The sequence below is a fragment of the Lepisma saccharinum genome, chromosome 25 (genome assembly GCF_977018435.1).
Source record: "Lepisma saccharinum chromosome 25, izLepSacc3.1, whole genome shotgun sequence".
Lineage (NCBI taxonomy): Eukaryota > Metazoa > Arthropoda > Insecta > Zygentoma > Lepismatidae > Lepisma > Lepisma saccharinum.
In genome coordinates this window covers 48,704,714-48,727,480 of record NC_139253.1, presented here as the reverse complement: position 1 = coordinate 48,727,480, position 22,767 = coordinate 48,704,714, and the positions used below count along the sequence as shown (strand labels likewise).

Sequence of the window (22,767 nt, the reverse complement as noted above, 5' to 3'; positions counted from 1 at the left end):
GTTATCGTACAGAGGGCAGTGGTAATTCATTGTTGAATCAACTGACGCTCCACAGTGTGAACAGTGTTTATGTATCAAAATAGGCATTCTTTGGGGAAGAAATACCAGAGAATGCCACAGGGAGCTAGTGGAAACTGAGGAATAGTGCCCTTCCATAGTATGTGCCTCTTTTGTTCTTGTAAAGCTAATGTATGCTTTCTGACTTGTAAACACATGTGGCATGATGCTGTCTTTAATGGTGTTTTGTTCGCTTCTCTTTCCTACAGCTGGTATACATGATCTGCATTGTTCATACACTCCGCAGTACCATACATTGCCCTCTTCCATTTGTACAGGGTGTCTCAAAAAGTACTTTACAACTTTAATGTCATATAACAAAACTTTCAATTCACTTAAAGAAACAAAGTAAGTTTTATGTGATTCAACAACTCAAAAAGTTTTGTTTTGTTAGGTAATGAATAACTTCCTTGTCTTTCCAAGTGGCAGGAGCAACATAATGTGAGAAATTGAGTCTGCACAGGAAGAAGCACAGTGTGTGGCTTGGTATATTGAAACCAAGTCAGACACCCAAGTCCAGAGAAATTTCAGAACATGATACGGGAAACCACCATCTCGGCCATCCATAAGAAAATGGTAAGCAGTGAATGCTGGAAAGCCTGTCGAATTCTTTCCATATCTTCTTCACTTGTTCTTGGCCTGCCTACATGGTGCTTCAAATCCACACTGCCTGTCTGCATGAAGTTGCTGTACCATTTTCTTATGGATGGCCGAGAGGGTGGTTTCCTGTATCGCGTTCTGAAATTTCTCTGGACTTGGGTGTCTGACTTGGTTTCAATATACCAAGCCACACACTGTGCTTTTTCCTGTGCAGACTCAATTTCTCACATTATGTTGCTCCTGCCACCTGGAAAGACAAGGAAGTTATTCATTACCTAACAGAACAAAACATTTTGAGTTGGTGAATCACATAAAACTTACTTTGTTTCTCTAAGTGAATTACAAGTGTCGTTATATGACACTAAAGTTGTAAAGTACCTTTTGGGACACCCTGTATATTTCAGATTTTCATGCCAGTCCCACATTCTCGCGAAAAAAATATTTGCCATGACTTATGACCCAACCCTTGCATTAAACTAAAGATAAAGCTATCCCTGTTAAGTCACGTGAGGAATGTGGAGGTAGGGCCTACACATTCATGATGTCTACCATTTGGGGAGGTGATGTGATCAGCACCATGCTCTGGCATCGTTTACCACCATTTTCTCTTATTTGAGTCTGGGTGCACCCACCTGGAATTGCCCACTCCAAGAATGGAACCCAAGACTCCTACATGACAGTCAGAGAGTGATCCGAACGCTACATTTTAAAAGTAGCTTCGCTACAACTACAGCTACTCTTTCAAAATGTATCTTCGCTACAGCTACAGCTACATTTTCCAAAAAGTAGCTCGCTACGCTACTCCTGTTCGCTACTCGCTACTTTTGCATAAAAAAAATTAAAACAACCACATGGATATTCCAGGGAAGACCCTAGTAAGATAGTTGTACTTACTGTAAAATAGATACTGTTATTTATTATCATGATTCTCGTCATTCGGTAATTTGTATAGCAGTATTACCTCAGTTACATATTTTTAATAGTGTTTGAGAATAACAAACCTATGAAAGTGGCCAATCAATTCAAATTTGCTATATGAGTAGTGCAATTAGGATGACACAAAATTAATGATTACAACTATACACAAATAAAATTTGGTAGAATTTGGGATCTTCCTGCTCCTCCATTCCCTACGCTGCTCATCGTCATTCATCGTTCTTCCTCAGTCTTACAAATAGCCAAAAGTGGCAGAAAGATGAGAGAATTTCTAAATAAAACATTCATATTCATTGTTCTGGTTAGCGAAAGTAACAAAAAAGCAAAACAGAAATATATTGAGGAAACTGATGTGTAAATCCAAGTGTTCTAAACACATTGTAATTTGAAAATTTGTGAACAAATATTATGACAAAAATAATTGTAATTCCAGAAAGTCTACGAGGGTCACTATTTATATTTTGAGCCTTGGCAACACTGATTGAAGTTAGGTGCGATTTGACGTTTGCACGGAATCGTCTGGCATTATTGACCATAACATACTTCAAATGTTTTGTCAATAGCTTCATTTGTGTTGTTTATGTTGCCTTGGAGATTGAGCGACAACAATAAAATGGAATTAACTCGTGAACATTTTCGTGCGATGATTTTCTTTCGATTTTCGACGTGGATTATCAAGACAAGAGTGCACCGATCAACTTACTTCCACATTTGGCGATGTAGCCCCATCCTTTGCCACTGTGAAACGCTGGTATAACGCGCTTGAAGCACATCGAAACAAATGGTCGCCTGTTTTTTTTCGGGAAAACTGGTCATGTGGCAACTGTGCCTTTAGAGGAACGTAGAACGCTCAACTCTGAATGGTACACAACAATTTGTTTGCCAGAGGTCTTCGGTCAAATACGGAAAACAAACAAACGCCGTCGGATCATTCTTCATCAAGACAATGCCAGCTGTCACACATCTCGTCTAACAACCGACTTTATGAACAGTCAAAAAATCGAATTGATGGGTCATCCACCATACAGTCCTGATTTGGCACCCAATGACTTCTTCTTGTTCCCGAATGTCAAGAATAAATTGCGTGGACAACGATTTTCGTCGGCGGAAGATGCCATTGATGCATTCAAAAACCATATTATGGAGGTGTCTCAAGAAGATTGGAAAAATTGCTTTGACAAATGGTTCGAACGAATGCAAAAGTGTATTGACCATAAAGGAGAATACTTCGAAAAACAATAAAGCAGTTTTCAATGCCAAATTCCTGTTTTTTTCATTGTTAGGCTCAAAATATAAATAGTGACTCTCGTATGTCTATCGTTCTTGTAACAATAATTTCTTGCTGGTGAGATCCTATATCCTGACAAATGTCAATTCTGTTAACATACTGAGCCATTAATTGCTGGCACTATTGCTGTCATTCTAGTGGAAAAAGGATCACTCCTGTTTGCATTGCAAGTTGTGTTTTGCACAATAATTAATGACATTTTGCTGCCTCTTACACTAGGGATATCCACAGGATTCATCCCGGTGGTGGCGCAAACGAGGCATTTTTTTTTTCAGTGGTGCCACAAACGAGGCACAATTCTGCTCAAAATAGTGATGCAGCTCAAAAAACGTAGCTTTTAACCAGAATATATTCACATATATAAGTTAGTATTCTGGATATTAGAATTATTCAGATACTAATCAAATAAATTATGCCGGTATCTATAATCTACGATCAAGATTTTTTATAAACTAGATTATCCGTATTTCCATGTACACAATAGACTTTTGTCTTTATGAACCTCCTACAAAAGTAAGCATTATTGTCAAATTCTTTTTGACGCTGTTGCCACATTCAAAATTTACATGAAAATGCTGAGAAGAAATGTAGCTGTACCGAAATTTTCGCTACAACTACAGAAATTTTGTAGCTTTGCTACCGAAACAGCTACAATTCTCAAAATATAGCGCCGCTACAGCTACAAATTTTGTAGCTAGCTACAGTATCGCCACTAGTAGCGCACTACTTCAGACACCCTACAGATTACACCACAGTAGCTCAAATGTACTGACCTAGAACCAGACTTCAATAAGCAAGTGCTAACTTCAAAGGAACAAAGTGTAAATAATGAAGTGTTTTCAAGCAGAAACAAATTTGTTTTCTGGCAGCAGTTGCAAGGTTGGTGCAGTGGCTCAGACCACGAATTATTTGGGAATTCACGCAATTGCACAGCCCAGGAGACAAAAATAGAATCTACTTTCCATGCAGGTACAGTTTTCATGTGTTGACATAATCAGGGGTAGAAAAATAGTGTTCCCGGTCAACATGGCACCTGAAAAATTTCACCTGGTGCCTGAATTTTCAAATTCAGTTCCAAAAAAAATGTTTCAAAAAATTTTGAGTTCGCTTATGGAAATTTCCATTACCCTTTTTTTAAATAATGAATACAGTATGTGTGTTTTCTGTATCATGTGTATTATTAAATCAGAATAAAAAACATGTCATTATATTTTTTTTTCACTATTGGTAGAGCCGAACATATTTTAGAACATATTGCATGTGTATGATGCTACCGGTTGAGCCTTCACTCCGGTGCAATAATTAATTAATTCTAATCTAATCCAATCTTATATTAATTAATTAATTTAATGTTTTGTGGTCACATTTCAAAATATGTAGCTCTATCTTAGTTGAATTCATGGCTTTGTAGACTGTTTTTTGCAGGCTCCTGAGAAAAAAGGACTGGCGCTTGAATTATGTTGTTTTATCTTCACCTGGACATAATGACAAAAGATGGCAAATATTGCCTCTATGCCCCCTCCCCCTAGTTCTCCTCAAAATCATTCACCAAACATTGAGAATTGGACCAGAATTTTTCCCATGAAGAGTTTGCCATAACTTCAAATTTAGATACTATTAACGTTTTGGGGAATGAAAGACAGAATAGTAACCAATAACTAGTTTAGTTCTTCGTCTGAGGAAGACCCTGATACAGGGTCGAAACGTTACGTGTTAAGTGTTTTTACCTTAATAAACTGCCTTGGTCAGCAACTTATTGGTTTCAATATGGAAACAAGGCTTAATTATATTACAGAATAGTATAATCAACAGAGGAACTTGTTGGATGGTGGCAGGTGCCATTGAAATTAACAGAATCTTTATACTTATAAGTTAGTTGTGCGAGGAAAGTTAGTAATTTGCATTTGTGTATTTACGAACTACTATTGGTAAACTAATCTCAAAATAAATCCAAACAAAACTAGTGTCACTCTCTCAATACTCAATAGTTAGAAGAAATGGACAACCACTTTTTAATCAGAATGATTTTAGATTTGATTGAATTTACTCAATAGTATAATACTTAGGGGTAGAGAAATATAGAGTCCCCAGTCACCATGGTACCTCAAAATTTGCACCTAATAACTGAATTTTCAAATTCAATTTCAATTTGATATTTTGAGTTCCTTTGCAGAAATTTTCATTACTCCTTTTTTTCTTTTAATGATGAGTACAATATGTGATTTTTAATGTTTGTGTATTTTCTGCATGACATGTATCAGAATAATAGACATGCCATTATACATTTTTGAATGGTTGCTAGCTGAATTTTAAAATATGCAGCAATATGGTAGAGATAGCCATATATTAGAATGTATTGCATAGTTATTCATGCTGTTACTAGTTGAGCCTTTTTAGGAAGGTCACTACAAAGCAAGAATTAATTACTTTTAATTGAACCTTGTATTAATTAATAAATTATTAAGATCACATTTGATACCTTATCTTAGTTGGATTCATGGCTTTCTTAGCCAGCACTTGGAAAAAAAAGCTGGCTCTTGAGAATAATGGGCCGCTGCCTGAATTATTTTTAGTTTTGTCTACCCCTGAAAATACTGTTTAATCTTCAAATAAAATAAATAATTTGATATGTCAGTGTATTTTTAATGAAACTAAGAGTAATGAATTGTCAATCACGCCATTTCTAGACTAACGATTTTTCAACAAAATGTTCCTGAATGGTTTGAGTTGGAGTTTTTGTTTTAAGTCCATTTTATGCACAAAAAGGATAATCAGGACTGGACCAAAGTTTAAAGTGGGATCCGAACCACTATGTGCCTCCACCGGGTATCAAACCTGGAAACCTTCGATTACAAGGCAAATTTATGAATGGTTTATCTCATACACATCTGCAAACAAGTTTTTTAGAATTGCAGCATTTCCACTTAACTTCTCCACATCCTTCAGAAATTTGACAATATTTCTGTTGTGTGCAAACCAACGAATCACAAAGACAACAGCAAAGCTTTGATAATTTTGAATTAACCTTTCCATCTATTTGTGCATTTGTGTTCTTCATTTATATATCAGATTGTGGTTGTCATGCTTTATAATGCAGAAATAATTGTCAAAGTTCCTCACACATTATGAAAGCTCTAAGTAAGAGTTAGGCCTACTTATTCACTTCTAATACTGTGGACTGCTCAGACAATCAAGTACCAGAAAGAACACAAATAAATATTGAAGCAAATACAATAGAGAGCTTCACTACTGCAATGATCATTAATTTTCAGAATAAGTTTTAAAATTGTACACTTACATGAACAGAGATACAGTGCCTACCACCCCACATACATGGTATGCATGAAGGAACTGCGAGTTGTCAGGAAAACATGCTGCCACATCAATTATGAACCACCAACCTGTGAAAAACTGTAAACAAACAATAATATATGTTAAAAGAAAAAATAAAACGCAAATTACATTAATACATTATAAGTAGGGAATAGATTTCAAGGTGCAAAATTATGGTCGGGGAAAGGGAAAAAAAGGTTCTGAAAATGTTTTCAAAAAAGTGCTGATAAAATGCTTTTATTTAGGTCTAAACCAATTAAACATTTTTTATTCAATATCATGGCAAATAACATAATTAGTAATAATTATATAAAGTAATAAGTATTTAGAAAGTAAACGTGGCATTTACTGTGTGTTTCAATCAACTTGTTATACTGGATAACGCTCAACATTTCTGTTTTCGAATGCAAGTCGCAGACGTTTTGAACTCAGCGAGTGACATTATCTTGGGAACTATTGGGGCTGCAATGATTATATTATGCCATTTTATATCTCTCGTTCTGCTCTACAAAATGAGACTGTAGGATGTAGCTGCTACAGAAGAGTGAAGATCGTTTATATTTCTGTCCAATATTTGGTACTAGTTCACTATGGGGGTGACACCTATAAATCACATATTTCATACTTTTTTACATAGCTAACGTACTATTTTGGAATGCAGAACATTTCCTAAGGTGAAATAATGCATATCTAACTAAGATAATGTCTATTTCTTACATTTACGAGTACTTACTGTTACTTGTTATTTCGATTCTGTAACACACATTATGGCGACAGTGTACTGGTTCATCGTGCATTGTGCGAGTGTTTTGTCGATTTATGCAGTCTTGCAACCTTGTTCACCAGAAAATACCTACTTTCGTGCCCGGATTTGAAATTATGCTAATACCTCACAAACCATTGACGTTAGCCCCACAAGCCATTCACGTAAGTCCCAAAAACCATTGACGTTAGCTGCAAAAACCATTCATGTAAGCCCCAAAAACAATTTTCCGTAAGGTTAGGTTAGGTTTAGTTAGGTTAGGCAAGCATAGTTAAAAAAAAATTAAAAATACTCGACACATCATGTTCTAGTGAAAACACGGCAAGTTTGAAACACTGACTACGCGGTTTCCGTCATCTAACACACAGAACATTGTGCTCTCGTGCAGAAAGCAAATGGCGGCAGCAGAAACAGTGCGTCGGACAGAGATTTTCGCAGAAAACAACATGTATTCGCATTAAAATGGATCAAAACTACATTCATGAACTTACACAATGCTACAGAAAATTATTTCCATAAGTACTTTCTCCTGTAAATTTGAAGAAATCTGTCACCCCCATAGTGAACTGTTACCCAATATTTTAACAAAACATGAAAGAAAATAAGGAAAAAGGTGCTGAAACATCAAAGAGGAGTAAAAAGGGGATAAATGTGCTAATCTCAAGAAAAAGGTGCAACAGAGTGTGTTCATTTTACTACATTTCATGACCTAAAATATGTATTTCAAATGATCGGTGCGAAAACAGCTATATTTTTGGAAGGGTTGCTGCACCTTAAAATACGTTCCCTAGATCCATTAGATATTGTAACTTTCATTGAACACAATGACACTTCTTTTACATTGTATAATGTTCTTAAATATATATTATGGAAGATATTTTTATGTATTGTAATATTGCATGTGCGTGCCACGTATGCATCAATATTTCACCTTAATGTTCATTTATGTTGCAAAGTGTGTCATCAGATTCATAAGTGTATTTTTGTGATTTTTTATTATTGTTTTTAATTTTTTTAATTTCAAAATGAACTTACATTACGTAGGCACTGAAAGTTAAAGTTTGTTTTAAGTTCACTTTATGCTCAGATAGGCTAATCGGTACTGGATCTACAGTTTAAAGTGGGATCGAAACCACTGAAATTGAACCCAGGACCCCTTGGTTACAAAGCAACAGCATTAACAGTATGCCATTGGGGAGGCTCATACGCACTGAAAGCGAAGTAAAACTTTATTAAATTTTTATCTCTCCACAGGAATGTTTCTTTATGATGTTCCAATTATGTTATCACCACTTTCATATCGGGAAAACCAATTTACATATCAGATATATGTACCACTAGTATCGATGAGTGGGCTCGTACAGCTCACGAGAGAAAGGCAATTGTTCTCTAACTTAATCTTTTATATTATTTGGAAACTTTTCTTGAAAATATCATTAAGGGTAAAATAGTGTCTCTGAGCTGGAAAACATGTTTAAGTAAGTACACTGTAATAACACACAAAATTACAAACACGTGTTACCATTGGTGCCAACTAATGGGCCCATGTCCACCTATAAATTAGTCACATTGTGGTTGTATGTGTTATTGTGATTCGTGGTGGAGTGCCTATGGAAATCAGCAAATAAATTTTTTTTAAAAAAAGTAAGGATGCATCGTTAGTTTGCATTCATATCATGATACATGGAAGGAAGCATTTATGAGAGCCCACCCAATGTTTTCCAAAAGTTGGCACCCCTGCATGTAAGCAACATTAGCTACCTGTTCTGACAAAGAAGTTCGTGATTTTTGTTTAATTCTGTTTGTTTATTTTTTAACATGGTTAAGAAAATCTTCACTTCAATTTAATTTATTGTGTGAAAAAAGTCATCACTAATGTGTGCTTGAGATTTGATGTGCCACGCTGACATTATGAACAAGGAAACCTGACTAATCACAACTGACAACTGAGTGCAAATAGGAAGACTCTCACAAATGACTGGCTAGTAGAATTTCAAGGATGAACACCTGCACAAAAAGGGATATTTGCACCATGTTATTGAGGAGAATGTGAGGCTGCACACCAGCAAACAGAAACTTTCTCTACCCTACAGATGTTTCTGGACAGCTGCCTTTGAATTGTCCAAATAAAAGGTTGATTGATTGATTAAATTGTTTTTCAAGTCCACTTTATGCACAGACAGGTTAATCAGGACTGGACCTACAGTTTAAAGTGGGATCCGAACCACTGGGCCATGTGCCTCAACCGGATACAAATAAAAGATTCAAAAGTTAATTACATATGAATTTTTAATATCGGTTTCATTAGGAACTTCAAGGGGAATAAATGTCTGTTTGAATCAAAAAGAATCCACTGTATTTGCACCATAACCCATGCGGTTCGATTTTTTCAGGGTTTTCCAGAAGATCAGGAAAATATTTCAAAGTTTGAAATGGTGAAGGCAACATAATGTACACCTGCAACAAGAAGGAAACAATGCAGAGAAGCCAATGCAAGATAAGGCAAGAATTTACAATATCGGACCCTTCTGTAATTTCTATGCTACTGCTTATACTAACGAAATAATTCACTGAGGAACAATGAAATTTGCCACGACCGGAAAACAACCTATTTCTATGTTTTTTGACTTGCTAAACACGAAAATGATGTTCTTTTTTCTCCACCACGTCTAGTTTTTGAAATAACACAAAATTGAAGTAAACGTGACAAGAGGGTTTTTTTTTCGCCATATGATATACAGGGATTCTTCAAGAGAACAAGTGTGGCTGTTTTTCCTGCGTAATATGAAGAAAGCATTGTAACGACAACAAAAAGAGCAAACATTGTTGTTTATTTTTTACCAGATGAGATAAGAGTAGAGAAAAGTCTGTTAAAGAGGCAAGGTGACTTATTGTACTGTGTCTTTACCAGTTGCATTCTGTTCGCTGGAAGTGTAGGTTGTGTGTTAGGTTGTGTGCTTCATTGCGATTGTTTTGTGTGATATTTGAAAAGAGTGCAGTGATGCCTCGTAACTGTGTAAATTCACCCAATCTGTTTTGCTATATGTGCGGTGAGTTCACGACAAGATCCCAACGAAATTCAATTACACCAATAGTGAAGAAAGCTTACGAGCTATATTTCGGATGCAAAATCGGAGACCAAGATAAAGAGTGGGCTCCTCATGTCTGTTGCAGTAGATGGTCGCGATATTTACGAGGGTGGTTACATGGTACCAATCTATCCATGCCCTTCGCTGTTCCCATGGTATGGCACGAACATCGAAATCACGTTCCTGCTTGTGACTTTCGTTTTAACTAATGTTACGGGATTCTCAAGAAAATCCAAAAGTATCCTATAGTATCCAAATTTACCTTCTGCAATAAGACCAGTGCAACATGATGAGACATTACCTGTTCCAAAGGCACCATTGATATGGTCTTTGGAAGAGGCAGCAGAAACTTCCTCAGATGAACCGATATCTTCTCTCAGCCATGATCCTGACTTTCAAGAGTCACGGAAGACACCGCATCTTATCACCCAGCCAGAATTAAATGATTTAGTATGTGATTTGAACCTTACAAATAAAGAAGCGGAACTGCTGGGTTCAAGACTGCAAGGGTGGGACCTGCTGGAACCAGGGACAAGTATTACATTCATTAAACGTCAACTAAAATTTTCTTCCTTTTTTCTATGAATGGGTCCCTGGTATACTGCAACAATGTCACTGGATTAATGCAGGAGTTGGGAGAAAACTATAAATCAGACGAATGGAAGTTCTTCATCGATGCGTCAAAAACTAGCTTGAAGGCGGTCCTCCTGCATAATGGAAATTAGAAACCTTCAGTGCCAGTTGCTCATGCGAGTGAAATGAGGAAACATATGAAAACATTGCTTTGATTCTCACAAGTGTTAGCTACGACAAACACCAGTGGAAAATCTGTGCAGATCTGAAGGTACTGGGAATTCTTTTGGGGATGCAATCAGGTTTCACGAAATTCTGTTGTTTCCTCTGTCTATGGGACAGCAGAGCAAAGGACATGCATTACAAAACTAAACACTGAACTCACAGAGAGTGTTACACACCTGGAGAAAAGAGTATCACTCACAAATATCGTGTCGATGCCAACAATGTGTTACTCCCCCACCCACTGCACACCAAGTTGGGGTTAATGAAGAAATTTCTGAAAGCCATGAACAAAGAAGGAAAAGGGTTTGAGTACTTACGAAGCAAATTTCCTGGTGTAAGCGATGCTAAAATAAAAGAAGGGATTTTTGTTGGCCCTCAAATCTGGGAGGTAATGAACGATCCCAATTTTAAAGAACTGTTAATGTGAGAAAGCAGCATGGGGTGCATTCAAGGGTGTGCGTCGCAATTTCCTTGGCAACCATAGGGCTCACAATTACTGTGAACTTGTAGAACGTATGCTGGCAACATACAAAGAAATGGGATGCAATATGCCTCTCAAAATACACTTTCTCTGTTCCCATTTAGACATTTTCCCCTCTAATAGCTCTAATAGCTAATAGCTAATAGGGATAGCTCTTTCACCAACAAATCGCTGAAATGGAAAAACGTTACAAAGACAGATGGTCTCACAGTTTACTAGCGGATTACCGCTGGAACACAATCTCAGATGTTGAACTTGCCTGCTACAAGCAGAACTCATACCGAGATATGTTTTGAACGTGCGTTACTTTTACTGTTTACTTAATTTTTACTATTTTACTGCAAACACCAATTTTAGTGAATGTCATAACTACATCATTCACAATCTTATTTGGTATTCTATGTATTACTAAAATTCACATTTTTACATTAAGGTCTGGAGCATAATGCTATATTTTACCCTTCTTTTAATGTGCGGTGAATATCTTTCAAAATGGTTTCCGCCGGAAATGGTATGTGATAAGAGTATTTTAGTTATGATTTTTGAAATCAGCGAACCCGATTTATTAAAGATCACCTATTTTCATCAAGCGGCAAAACAAAAAGTTTAAATTTGTTCCTCATAATTAGTCGCGATGATTTATCTGAGGTTAACATGTTGGGGTGAGGTGTAGAAATTGTTAGTTAACGTGTAGAAGTTGTAAAATTAGCTTTTCTATTCTTGCAATGATTCTCCGTATACAAGTATGGTAACCATATTTGTTGATATGAACAATTGACGTTCGCAATTAGTAACGCAGTTTACAGCGTTGCCACACTGTTGATTTCATACTTGGAGAGCATGGATTGTGTAAGAATGGCGGAAAAGAACACTAAAAAAGTAGTTGATTACAGGTAAGTTTGGCAACAATGCATCAATCGTAAAATTACAGGATACAAAAATGGAGTCTTCGATGAAGAACATTTGCCGTTAAAGTGCTACGAAAATAAGATTTTTTTTTATCAGTTCGTTGTCACAATTAGCGCAAAACCATTCACGGATAGCACCACTGACCATTCTCGGTTATGTTAGGCAAACAGTTAAAATTTGGGGTCGTAAAACCATGCACTGGTAGCCCCACAAACCATTGACGGATAGCCCTATGAACCATTCACGGTTAGGTTACGTTAGGCAAGCATAGTTAAAATTTGGGGTCGTAGTAATGTCAGGAATGCATATTTCATTTTTTAAGTATTGGAAACACAAAATCTTCTGGTAAATAATGAGCAATCGTGCATGTCTGTTCCGATCATGGACCACTCAATTTAGCTTATTTTGCAATTTTTACACGTGACCCCCAAATTTTAACTTCAAATTCGTTATTAGGAGGCCTCAATTAGTGAGTATGCGAAATATTACAAAAATCGGGCAGGGGTCCGGTATTGTAAATTTGCTCCCAAGATGAATATTGGCTGACAATGACTTAAATCAAAGATTGGAAGCATATAACTGCTACACAATTCCAAAGTGCTGTAAAATGATTTTCAGTGATGATGATGATGAGCCAGCCACATGTAAGAGCTGCTGCTCATGGAATGTTGTGTGGGTCAGTTAAAGCATAACCTTTCTCATGTCATGATGTGGGCAGCAACGGAGAGCAGACGAATTTTCGGAATATAATTTTTGATGAAGTTATAAATTAGCATTTTTTATTTAATTATTTGTTGATTAATGTCACTTTTCTGCCAATTTTGGCTAATCGTGATCTTGAGGATGATGTGGTGATATGATGAAATTGGACACTCACACAACACCCATGCCCAGGCCAGGATTCAAACCCCGAACATCATTCAGCATTTATGTCTGGACATATTAGGGCAATGGTTTGTTTTCCTTTTGGAAGACCATAGAATCAAAGAGGAGTGCTGCTTTCAACAAGAAGGGCCATCTGCTAATTGTGCTATCGCAGTATGGGACTCTTTCAATTATGTGTTTCACGATGTTGGATTGGCTGTGTGTGACCTGCATTGTCAGCTCCACTTAACTGGCCACCATGAACTCCTGATCTTCCGACATGTGACAACTCGTTATGGGGATTCATAAAGAGTGTTAGCTATTTCAGAGCAATGCCATAAAGTTGATGAAATAAGCTTTCTCATGGATTATGCATTCCATGCTGTAAATAATATCACACAAAACCTGTTACTTTATTATTCCTTGTTAACAGAATGAATGGGTGAGGGGATACTGACTGATCTTTGGGACAGTTAGGTTTGTATCATGTTGTTGTCTTATTTGTTACAGTAGCATATAAAGTTATATATAAAATTACAAAGTAATGGTGTCTTCAATTGTTAGATTTATAGAGGTTTTTTTTTTACCTTTTTTACCACACTTTATGCTGTACAACTAGAACCATGAAGCTACCACAATGATTCATAACTTTATCACGGGTATAAGAGCTGCATTTTCTAAGGACATTCAAATGTCAACCTCCCTTTTAGGTAGCACACCCTGGATTGCATTTTGCAGACTAGTGAGGCTGTGGCGTTTAATCTTCGGCGGAGCTTGTGTTGTGTGCTGTCCATCTGCCTTTGTGATTGTCCCTCCATCTATTTCAAGTTATCACCATTCATCCTAAGGAGTTAAAAACTGACTAAAACAAAGTAAAATAAATCAAATCATTCATTCGTAACTGCTTCAACGGGCAACAATGATGCCCTACCGTGATTCCTCGTTGAGGCCAAATGTAGGGGAAAGTGGGGGAATCGTGCGCGGCGGGGAATCGTGCGCACCACGTTTCCGAAGGTACGAGCCAGAGAATGAGCTTTCGATTCATGCTATAACCTAGCGGGCGTCTCAGGAAATACTACTACATTGGGCTTTTCGTGCCAGTTGTATTGTGTTGTGCGTAGCGAGTGGATGTTTGTTTTTGTGTCCATTGTTGTTATTTTGCTGTTGACGAAAATAAGGAGGTATGTCTTAAATTTTTACTCTAGTGTTTTGAACTATGCTTGTTTCGATACTGCATGATCATGTCTATACACGTGTCTACTTGTTACGAGATTAACGTTTTTATATTTTTTTCTAGAAAGTAAATTTTTTGTAAGGTTGGTGTGGGGCAAAGGTGCGCTTCGGAGAAAGGGTGCGCACGATTCCCCCGTATATGTAATTGAATGCGCACAATTTCCTTAAACGACATTAAAGGTGAAACAAGTACAGGGAGGTTATTGCAGCATGCCACCGCAATAGCGTCGGCCGCTTGCCGGCCCAGTCATGCAACAGGTGCCGGCAAATTGCGTAACAGATAGCCCGTTACACAAACCGCTTGTTTTGTAATGTTTCCACTTTTCACAATTATAGTTACAATTACAACTTAAATAAGCACGTACCTTGTCGTAAGGATGCTGGAAAAGGTGTCCTCTAAAATACAAATATTTCTGGCACTTTATTTCTGCCCATATCGCTTCTGACAGCAATGACTCATCCAACATAAAGGATTCAATTTTTCATTCTTGTCTTGCCTTCGAATAAACAAAACCGTGACTCTTATTTTGCAGATAACACAAGATTAATCCTTTTGAACACTAGAGTCAGTGGCGTGCCCAAGATTTTCGAGGGGGGAGGTTACGTATACATTATTATGCAAAACGAAAGCGCAGATAAACGAATTATTTAACAGTGTCACTTCATTTTAACGTGTGAATATTTTTGAAGTAAAGTAGCGATCATACACTGTGTGCGTTTTTCTTTCTGAGAGCGCCATTTGAAATAAGCACTTTTCCCCTTTTGCTACTATGGGATAAACTGAATATAAAAGGCTATAACTGCTCAACAACTGCATCTTTTTAAGAAATTTAAATTCTAAATGTAAGAATGAACAAAAAGCAACATTTTATGTAAATTCCGACAATTGTGAGTCCAGGGGGAAACGGGGGCCAAATCCCAAAGTTCTATTTCCCCGTAATTACGCAAAATTTCTGAACGTCGTAATTTCCATATTTTTTTTTTTTTCAAAGTTGCGGCAGGAGCATTACATATCCTCATAGAGTAGTCTTTTGTTGTGCTTCCCTCAAAATTTGGTCCATCCAGTGTCTATAGAGCCGACGCTAGAAGCGAAATTTCTCAGATGTCGCAAGAGCGTCAGCGGCTTATCGGAGTAGTGGTAAGCCGCGAGAAGCCTCTCGATACTACGCGAATGCGACAGCTGTCGGCTACCAGTTGTTTAGACGTGTTCACTTCGGTTTGCGTTTATCAGTACTCGTGTTGTTTATACTGTGTTATTGGTGTGCTATTAAGTGCTAGTGCTTTATCGTGTGTTAATTGTTATTCATTCATTAGTTATGCCGCCAAACAAATATAGCCTTGAACAAAGAGTTTTTATGTACGATACTTACGTGAAAACGAACTCTTGCAGAAAAGTAGTCAGGCGATTCGCAAGAAAATTTCCTGGCAATCCTGTTCCGGACAGACATACTGTTTACAACCTCGTTAAAAGATTACGAGAGACAGGATCTCTTGAACCTAAGAAACGTGTTTCCAGACGACGTGTTCTTACGGAAGAAAAGCTAGACGAAATTGGTGAACGACTTGAACATACTCCAAAAAAATCCCTCCGTCGGCTTGCTCAGGAAACAGGCATTTCAAAATCCTCAGCACGAAATGCCACTAAATTACTTAGATTAAAACCCTACAAAATTACAGTGGTTCATGAATTGCAACCGCGCGATCACGCGACTAGAGTTCCATTCTGTAACTGGATGCTGGATAATATTGTTGCTGGCAGAGTAAATCCAGAATTAATCATATTTTCAGACGAAGCTTGGTTCGAATTGAATGGCCGAGTTATTTCACAAAACAATCGCTATTGGAGCGCAGAAAAACCTGACCTTGTGCATGAAGTTCCGCTCCATCCTGCAAAAATTGGTGTGTGGTGTGGTTTGAATGCGCACAGAATAATAGGGCCTATTTTTTATGAAGGTACTATCAATGGTGAAAGGTATCGAAGAGACATACTACAACCTTTTCTTGAACAATTAACGGACATTGAATGCCAGCAGTCATTTTTTCAGCAGGACTCTGCTACTGCTCACACTGCTTATGAATCACTTAATTTTATTGCCGAGATTTTTGAGGACAGAATTATCAGTACTGAGTTGTGGCCCTCTCGTAGCCCCGATCTTACTCCTTGTGATTATTATTTATGGGGAACATTAAAAAACAAAGTGTATCAGAATAACCCGCGTACAATAGAGGATTTAAAAGAAAATATAAGAAGAGAAATTGCCAGAATCACACCTGAGGAGCTTATGGATGTTCAGAGGAATTTCATACGCAGATGCCGGAAATGTATTGGTGTTGAAGGAGGTCATTTTCAACATCATTTATAACACAGAAGGTTAGTGATCATCATTATTATTAGTTTTAAATATAATTTTACACTTTCGGTTTGCTTTATGCGCCGCGATGCTGTCTTCCCTTTCTGTCAACCGAGGATAAAGTAGAGATGTCTAAGAAAGATTAGATGTCTGAAATAAGGTTGTAATTGTAACTGTAATTGTGAAAAGTGGAAACATTACAAAACAAGCGGTTTCTGTTACGGACTATCTGTTACGCAATTTGGCGGCACCTGATGCATGACAAGGCCGGTAAGCGGCCGACGCTCTTGCGGTGTCTAAGAAAGATTACATGTCAAAAATAAAGTGCCAGAAATATTTGTATTTTAGAGGACACCTTTTCCAGCATCCTTACGACAAGGTACGTGCTTATTTAAGTTGTAATTGTAACTATAATTGTGAAAAGTGGAAACATTACAAAACAAGCGGTTTGTGTAACGGGCTATCTGTTACGCAATTTGCCGGCACCTGTTGCATGACTGGGCCGGCAAGCGGCAGACGCTCTTGCGGTGGCATGCTGCAATAACCTCCCTGTAGTAATACCCAGGTTTTTATTTTGTTCACAGATGCCACGAAATTACAACAGAAAAACTGAGAAGAACTCCTCCTCTCAGGGTAATCTGAAAAACGCTCTGGACGCTATCAAAAATGAAGGAAGAAAAATAAGGGAAGTTGGCAGATGGTTCAACATACCTGAGTCTACTTTACGGAAAAAGCTTGTAGAAAATCGTGATCTGCCTACTCCAACCCGGCTTGGAAGAAAATCAACGTTTTCTGTTGAAGTGGAAAGTGAATTGAAGGACTATGTTCTGACACTGGCAAAGTTATTCTACGGGTTAACTGCGAAAGAATTAAGACGCATAGCATTTAGATATGCAGAAGATCACGAAATTGTACATTCTTTCAATATGGAACAGGCTCTAGCAGGTAAAGACTGGCTGTACGGATTTTTAAAACGAAATCCCGATGTAACTCTACGACAACCCGAAGGAACAAGCTTAAATAGAATTACTGCATTCAATGAAGAAGAAACGAAGCTATTTTTCTCAAATCTTCAGAAAGTTATGGATGAATATAAATTTGAGCCAAGGCAAATCTACAACATGGATGAGACAGGAATAACGGTCGTCCCAAAGATTTACGCTGCGAAAGGTATGAAGAGGATTGGTGCTGCTACTTCAGCAGAAAAAGGGCGCACAATAACTGGTGTTTTTGCTGTCAACGCTGCTGGATCTTATATTCCTCCAATGCTGATTTATCCGCGGAAACGTATGACACCTCAATTACAAAGAAATGGTCCTATCGGGTGTTCTTACAAGTGTTCGAAAAATGGTTGGACAAACGCAGAATTGTTCACTGAGTGGCTAGTTCACTTCCAGAAATCTGCAAAACCCGCAGCAAGTGACCCAGTGCTGCTTATTTTAGATAACCATGCAAGCCATATTTCAATCGAGAGTTATGAATTCTGCAGGAATAACCACATTCATATGGTATCTCTGCCACCGCACACATCACACCGGTTGCAGTCGCTCGACGTAACATTTTTCAGTCCATTGAAAAATGCATTGTACAGGGAATATGATCTTTATTTAACTACAACTGGCCATGAGAGGGTGACAGAATATGATTTGGCTGAACTCCTAAATCATGCTTTCATAAAAGTTGCAACAATGGAGAAAGCTATTTCCCTTTAATCCCGACAAGTTTCAGGATCATGATTTTGCTCCTGTTCAGGACGTTACACTTGTTATCGCTGAAGATTCTTCCTCTCTTAAAGGTTTGAACAAATCATGTGGCATTCCGAACAGTGCAGATAGAGACTTAGTGGAAGAAAACAAAGATTCTTCCTCTCCTAAAAGTTCGAACAAATCATGTGGCATTCCGAACAGTGCAGATGAAGACTTAGTGGAAGAAATCATCCATCCAAATCCTGATAATAATGTGCCTTCAACATCTGCTGCAGGGACAAACTCTTTCCTTTCCTTTGTCCCAATGGGATTATGTCAAGGAAAAGGGAATGATACCAAAACTGTAAAGAATTCTCGGCGAGCAAAACAACATTCAGAAATTTTGACCAGTACGCCCATTAAACGCAAGTTAGAAGAGGCCCAAAAGAAGAAACGAGAAGGAAGTAAGAAGAAGTTGGACAAAATAACGCGACACCATAAACGTCCGTGTGGAATGAAAAGCATCAAGAAGAAGCTGATAAGGAAAAGGCAACTTTCAGAGTCGTCTGAGTCAGACACCGAGGATCAAGAAATTGTTTTTGATGACGATGAATTGGATGACGTAGACTTAGAAAGCGGACAAGGCAGTGCTTTGATTGTACAAGACACTAATGAACGTTGCGGAATTTGTGGTGATTTTGGGAAAGACGGTGAATTATGGTATCGATGTGTTTCTTGCTGTGAATGGAGCCATGCAGAGTGTACTGGTGTCGATACAGCCAACAATTACGTGTGTGATTTTTGTAATCGAAAATAACATCGTCTTCCCCATTAATTTTCTTTCAATTTTAAATATTGAAACAGCAATTCAATTGCCTTCTACAATTGTAAGGCAACCACTTTTAACACATTCAATTTATATGTTGTTAATCTGATATATAACTACATACATTTTTATTTGCTGAACTATTTATTAATGCGCACCATTGCCCTACCCTTGCGTATCATTACCCCATAGGTTGGGGAATTGTGCGCAAATGCAGGTTTGCATTACATGATGCATTACTCACGTACACACTGTTTTCTTTCAATTATAATTATTTCATTCAAAAGGAGAAAGAATGAAAAAGTATTAAGCTAAATTTCATATTTTCTCAAGCAAAACCTTTCCAAATATAATGAAAATTGCTTAGGTGCGCACAATTCCCCCACTTTCCCCTATCGGTCTGTAGATACAGCGATAAAAAATCGTTGATAATGGTTAATAAGTAAACATAGTTCTGTTAATTTAAAACGTTTGTCCAACCCTATGTAAAAAATCATGCACATAAACTACCAGATTGGTTGAAAAAGTAATACTTTGAAAATCTCTTTATATCCCTTGAAAATGGAAAAACAAATAAAAATAATTATGACTGGTTCATACCAAAACACCTGCAGCAATGGAAGCGATAGCATTCCTTTTGTCTTCGCTTCCAAACCACTCACAAGTTGGTATATTTATATTCTCGAAACAGCTAGCCATTCTGTTACGTCCACCGTTTCACTAATAGCAATGTTTTTATATTAATTGAGTTTTCAGTTAATAAAATAACTACATGACAACTTCGACATTAGCTGGAACGTAAATATCTCTCAAACTTGGTAAGTATTCTGTGCGGGTCTCAGTTATCGCACAACACTTGAGCAACTGAGCAACTACTGTTCTGACGTCATTGGAGACGGCTTTTTAATTTTATGCTAAATGCCTACGTTGTAAGGTTAGGCTAGCTAGGTTTAGTTCCCTTAGCCTAAATAATATTTTTTCATTGTATTTATGCTAATGGAACCTAACCTAACCTCGTGCGCATTCATCCTCTGACTTCAGAACACAAGGTAGCAAGAGCGTTGTGAAACAAGGCAGACCCATTCTGTGCTCTGTCCACTCTGAAAACTTCGTTTGTTCTGTGGTGTGAGCGAAGTACAGCGCCTTGAATAATGTAGTGTGGAAAACGGCACGGTTCTGCGCTCTCTGGCTGGTTCCACTCGAAAATGATCCGCTAGAGGCGCTGGTGTTGGACCCGGTGCTTCGTATTCGTCTGCTCATAATGGAAGTAAATGGAGTTTTCGCTGCAACGTCTGATTCTTTTACACATGCGCGCCGACTACGTGTCTCTCACTTGCCATTATAAAAAATAATAAGCAATTAAGACATTGAGATGGAAGTTAAAATTTCTAACCTCTAAAACATAATTGTTTCAAATATGTTTGTGCAAAGACAACCAAGCAACACATTCCCCCCTTCCTTGCCTGTCTCTGGCCAAGTCAAAGGCAGTCCCCACAATAACAATGGAAGTATATTGTATTGTGAATAGAATCCCGTCTCTTCGGCTTGCTTTGATGTTTCCTTGTGGCCGCGGTGGCTCAGTCGGTAACGCGTCTGACTACCATGCTAAAGGTTCCGGGTTCGATCCCCGGCCGGTTCATATCCGGGAACTTTTCTAACGATGGAAGCTGCCCCGGCGTCCACCCAGCGTCGAATAACATGGGTACCTGGGGGAAACCCTGGGGGGTAAAGGAGGTCAGGGGCGTGATGCTGATCACATCACCCCACTCACGACCGGATCAAGAAAGTGTGGGGCGTTTCCCCCACACCCCCTATACGCCTTCATGGCGTGGTGCTATGCACAGGGGAACACTTTACCTTTTTTATGTTTCCTTACAAGTGACACACACTACAATACGACCACTCCATTCGTCAACAATTGTTTTAAAATAACTATTTGCCGATATTGAGCACTAATAAAGAATAAACCGAAATGAAATACAAGGAATCCGATTGTGACCGACTACCTCAATTGTTGATTTTTTCTTCTTTTGTTTGTTTCAATCAGATAAGAGCGGCGTGGTTTACGATTTCAGTGAAGTTGTTTTCATGTAATCTGGATTGTTATCATTTTGTTTGTTCGAGAAACAATGGCTTGGAAGGGCGCGGGAGCTTAGATTGTAGACTGGGAAGTTCTCATTTTCAGAAAAAAGGGGTGTTGCCGTGTTAATAGTACAAACAAGAGGGTCTCCTGACCGGATGCGTGGAGCAAAAGCTCTTCGCCGGGCAAACATTTTTGCAATTTTCAAACGTGGCACGAGACGCGTGTGGAAACCTGAAACACAATACTGAGTATTGCTTCTTTACATACTTTCGAATTCGAACAGTAGGTTTGCTAGTCGCTATGGATAAATTCGTCATACGTTTGTCGTCGTCATGAGAGTGTCATCATACTGACACTGAACATAGTGAAAAGCATGTTCAGTCAAAAAATAAGGAACCCGAGAATGTGTCTTCTGCCAGTTCCTGTAGTACATTAGCAACAAGTATCAAGAAATCGTCAGGCAGGTCATACCATGAAGGATGGAAAAAGACATTTCCTTGGATTTATTACGACAAAGAATTGGACAAATTGTTCTGTAGTGTGTGTAAAACGCTTTTCATTCCAGTATAGTGCTTTCGTCGGCAACTGCTACTTCTGCAGACAGGGATTCGTGTAATGCATTTGTTCGAAATGGATTTTCCCAGTGGCAAAAGGCAATTGAACGTTTCAGGGTTCACGAAAAATGTACACTTCATCGTTCGTCCGTGACTGCTCTGGCAACTACGAAACAAGGAACCAATGTGTCATCTCTTATCTCAACACATAAATTAGGAGATATGAAAAATGCACGCAAGGCGATTTTAAAGATATTAACGTCCCTCCAGTTTTTAAGTCAGCAAGGAATAGCAATTCGGGGTCACACCGATGAAGCATCAAATATTCATCAGTTGCTGCTGCTTAGAGCAGATGATGCTCCTGAGTTGAAATCTTGGCTGCAGCGAACTAGTGGATGGACGTGCTTGAATAGAGCTCCGCGCTTTCACCCCTCAGCTAGCCTGGCATTCTATTCTCCACCGCTGTACGTTGCCACATCTTCCGCCAGGTCAATAGCTTCACCGTGTGGATCTTCGGGGTTGTTATCATGTCCAAGCCTACACTATCAGTTGTTTCGACCAAAGTGGAAGAAATAGGCAAAACTATGGAAGCATTCCAGCAACGACTTGATGAGTTGCTAGACAACCATGGATCGGTGCAAGAAGATGCTGACCTCCGCAAGTCACTCCTGAACCTCAGAGAGGAGTTTGTGCAATTTAAGAGATCGACGAGCGACTCCATGACAGAGCTGCGGCGCGACCTAGAGAGCATGAACAAGCAGATACGCACGAACACCATTGAAATAGATGACCTAGCGCAGTACTCTAGGAGGAACTGCATTTTGCTGCATGGGGTCCCCGAAACCACCAACGAAGACGTGGACAGCATCGTGCTCCAGACTTTACAAAATAAGCTTCAGTTGCAGCACATCAAGCTC

The 22,767-nt window shown here is 38.4% G+C and overlaps 1 protein-coding gene across 1 annotated transcript in view; it reads right to left on the bottom strand.

Moving 5' to 3' along the window:
- The window catches only part of LOC145978967 (transmembrane protein 50A-like), a 32,536-nt gene extending 12,506 nt beyond the window's left edge, over nucleotides 1-20,030 (bottom strand). The window contains exons 1-2 of the mRNA XM_083112004.1: nucleotides 19,814-20,030; nucleotides 6,180-6,292 (exon numbers count right to left, since the gene is read on the bottom strand). Coding sequence (XP_082968130.1) covers nucleotides 6,180-6,292; nucleotides 19,814-19,912 — 212 coding nt within the window. The 5' untranslated portion in view covers nucleotides 19,913-20,030. The remainder of the gene's footprint in view (nucleotides 1-6,179; nucleotides 6,293-19,813) is intronic.
- Nucleotides 20,031-22,767: the final 2,737 nt, after the last annotated feature.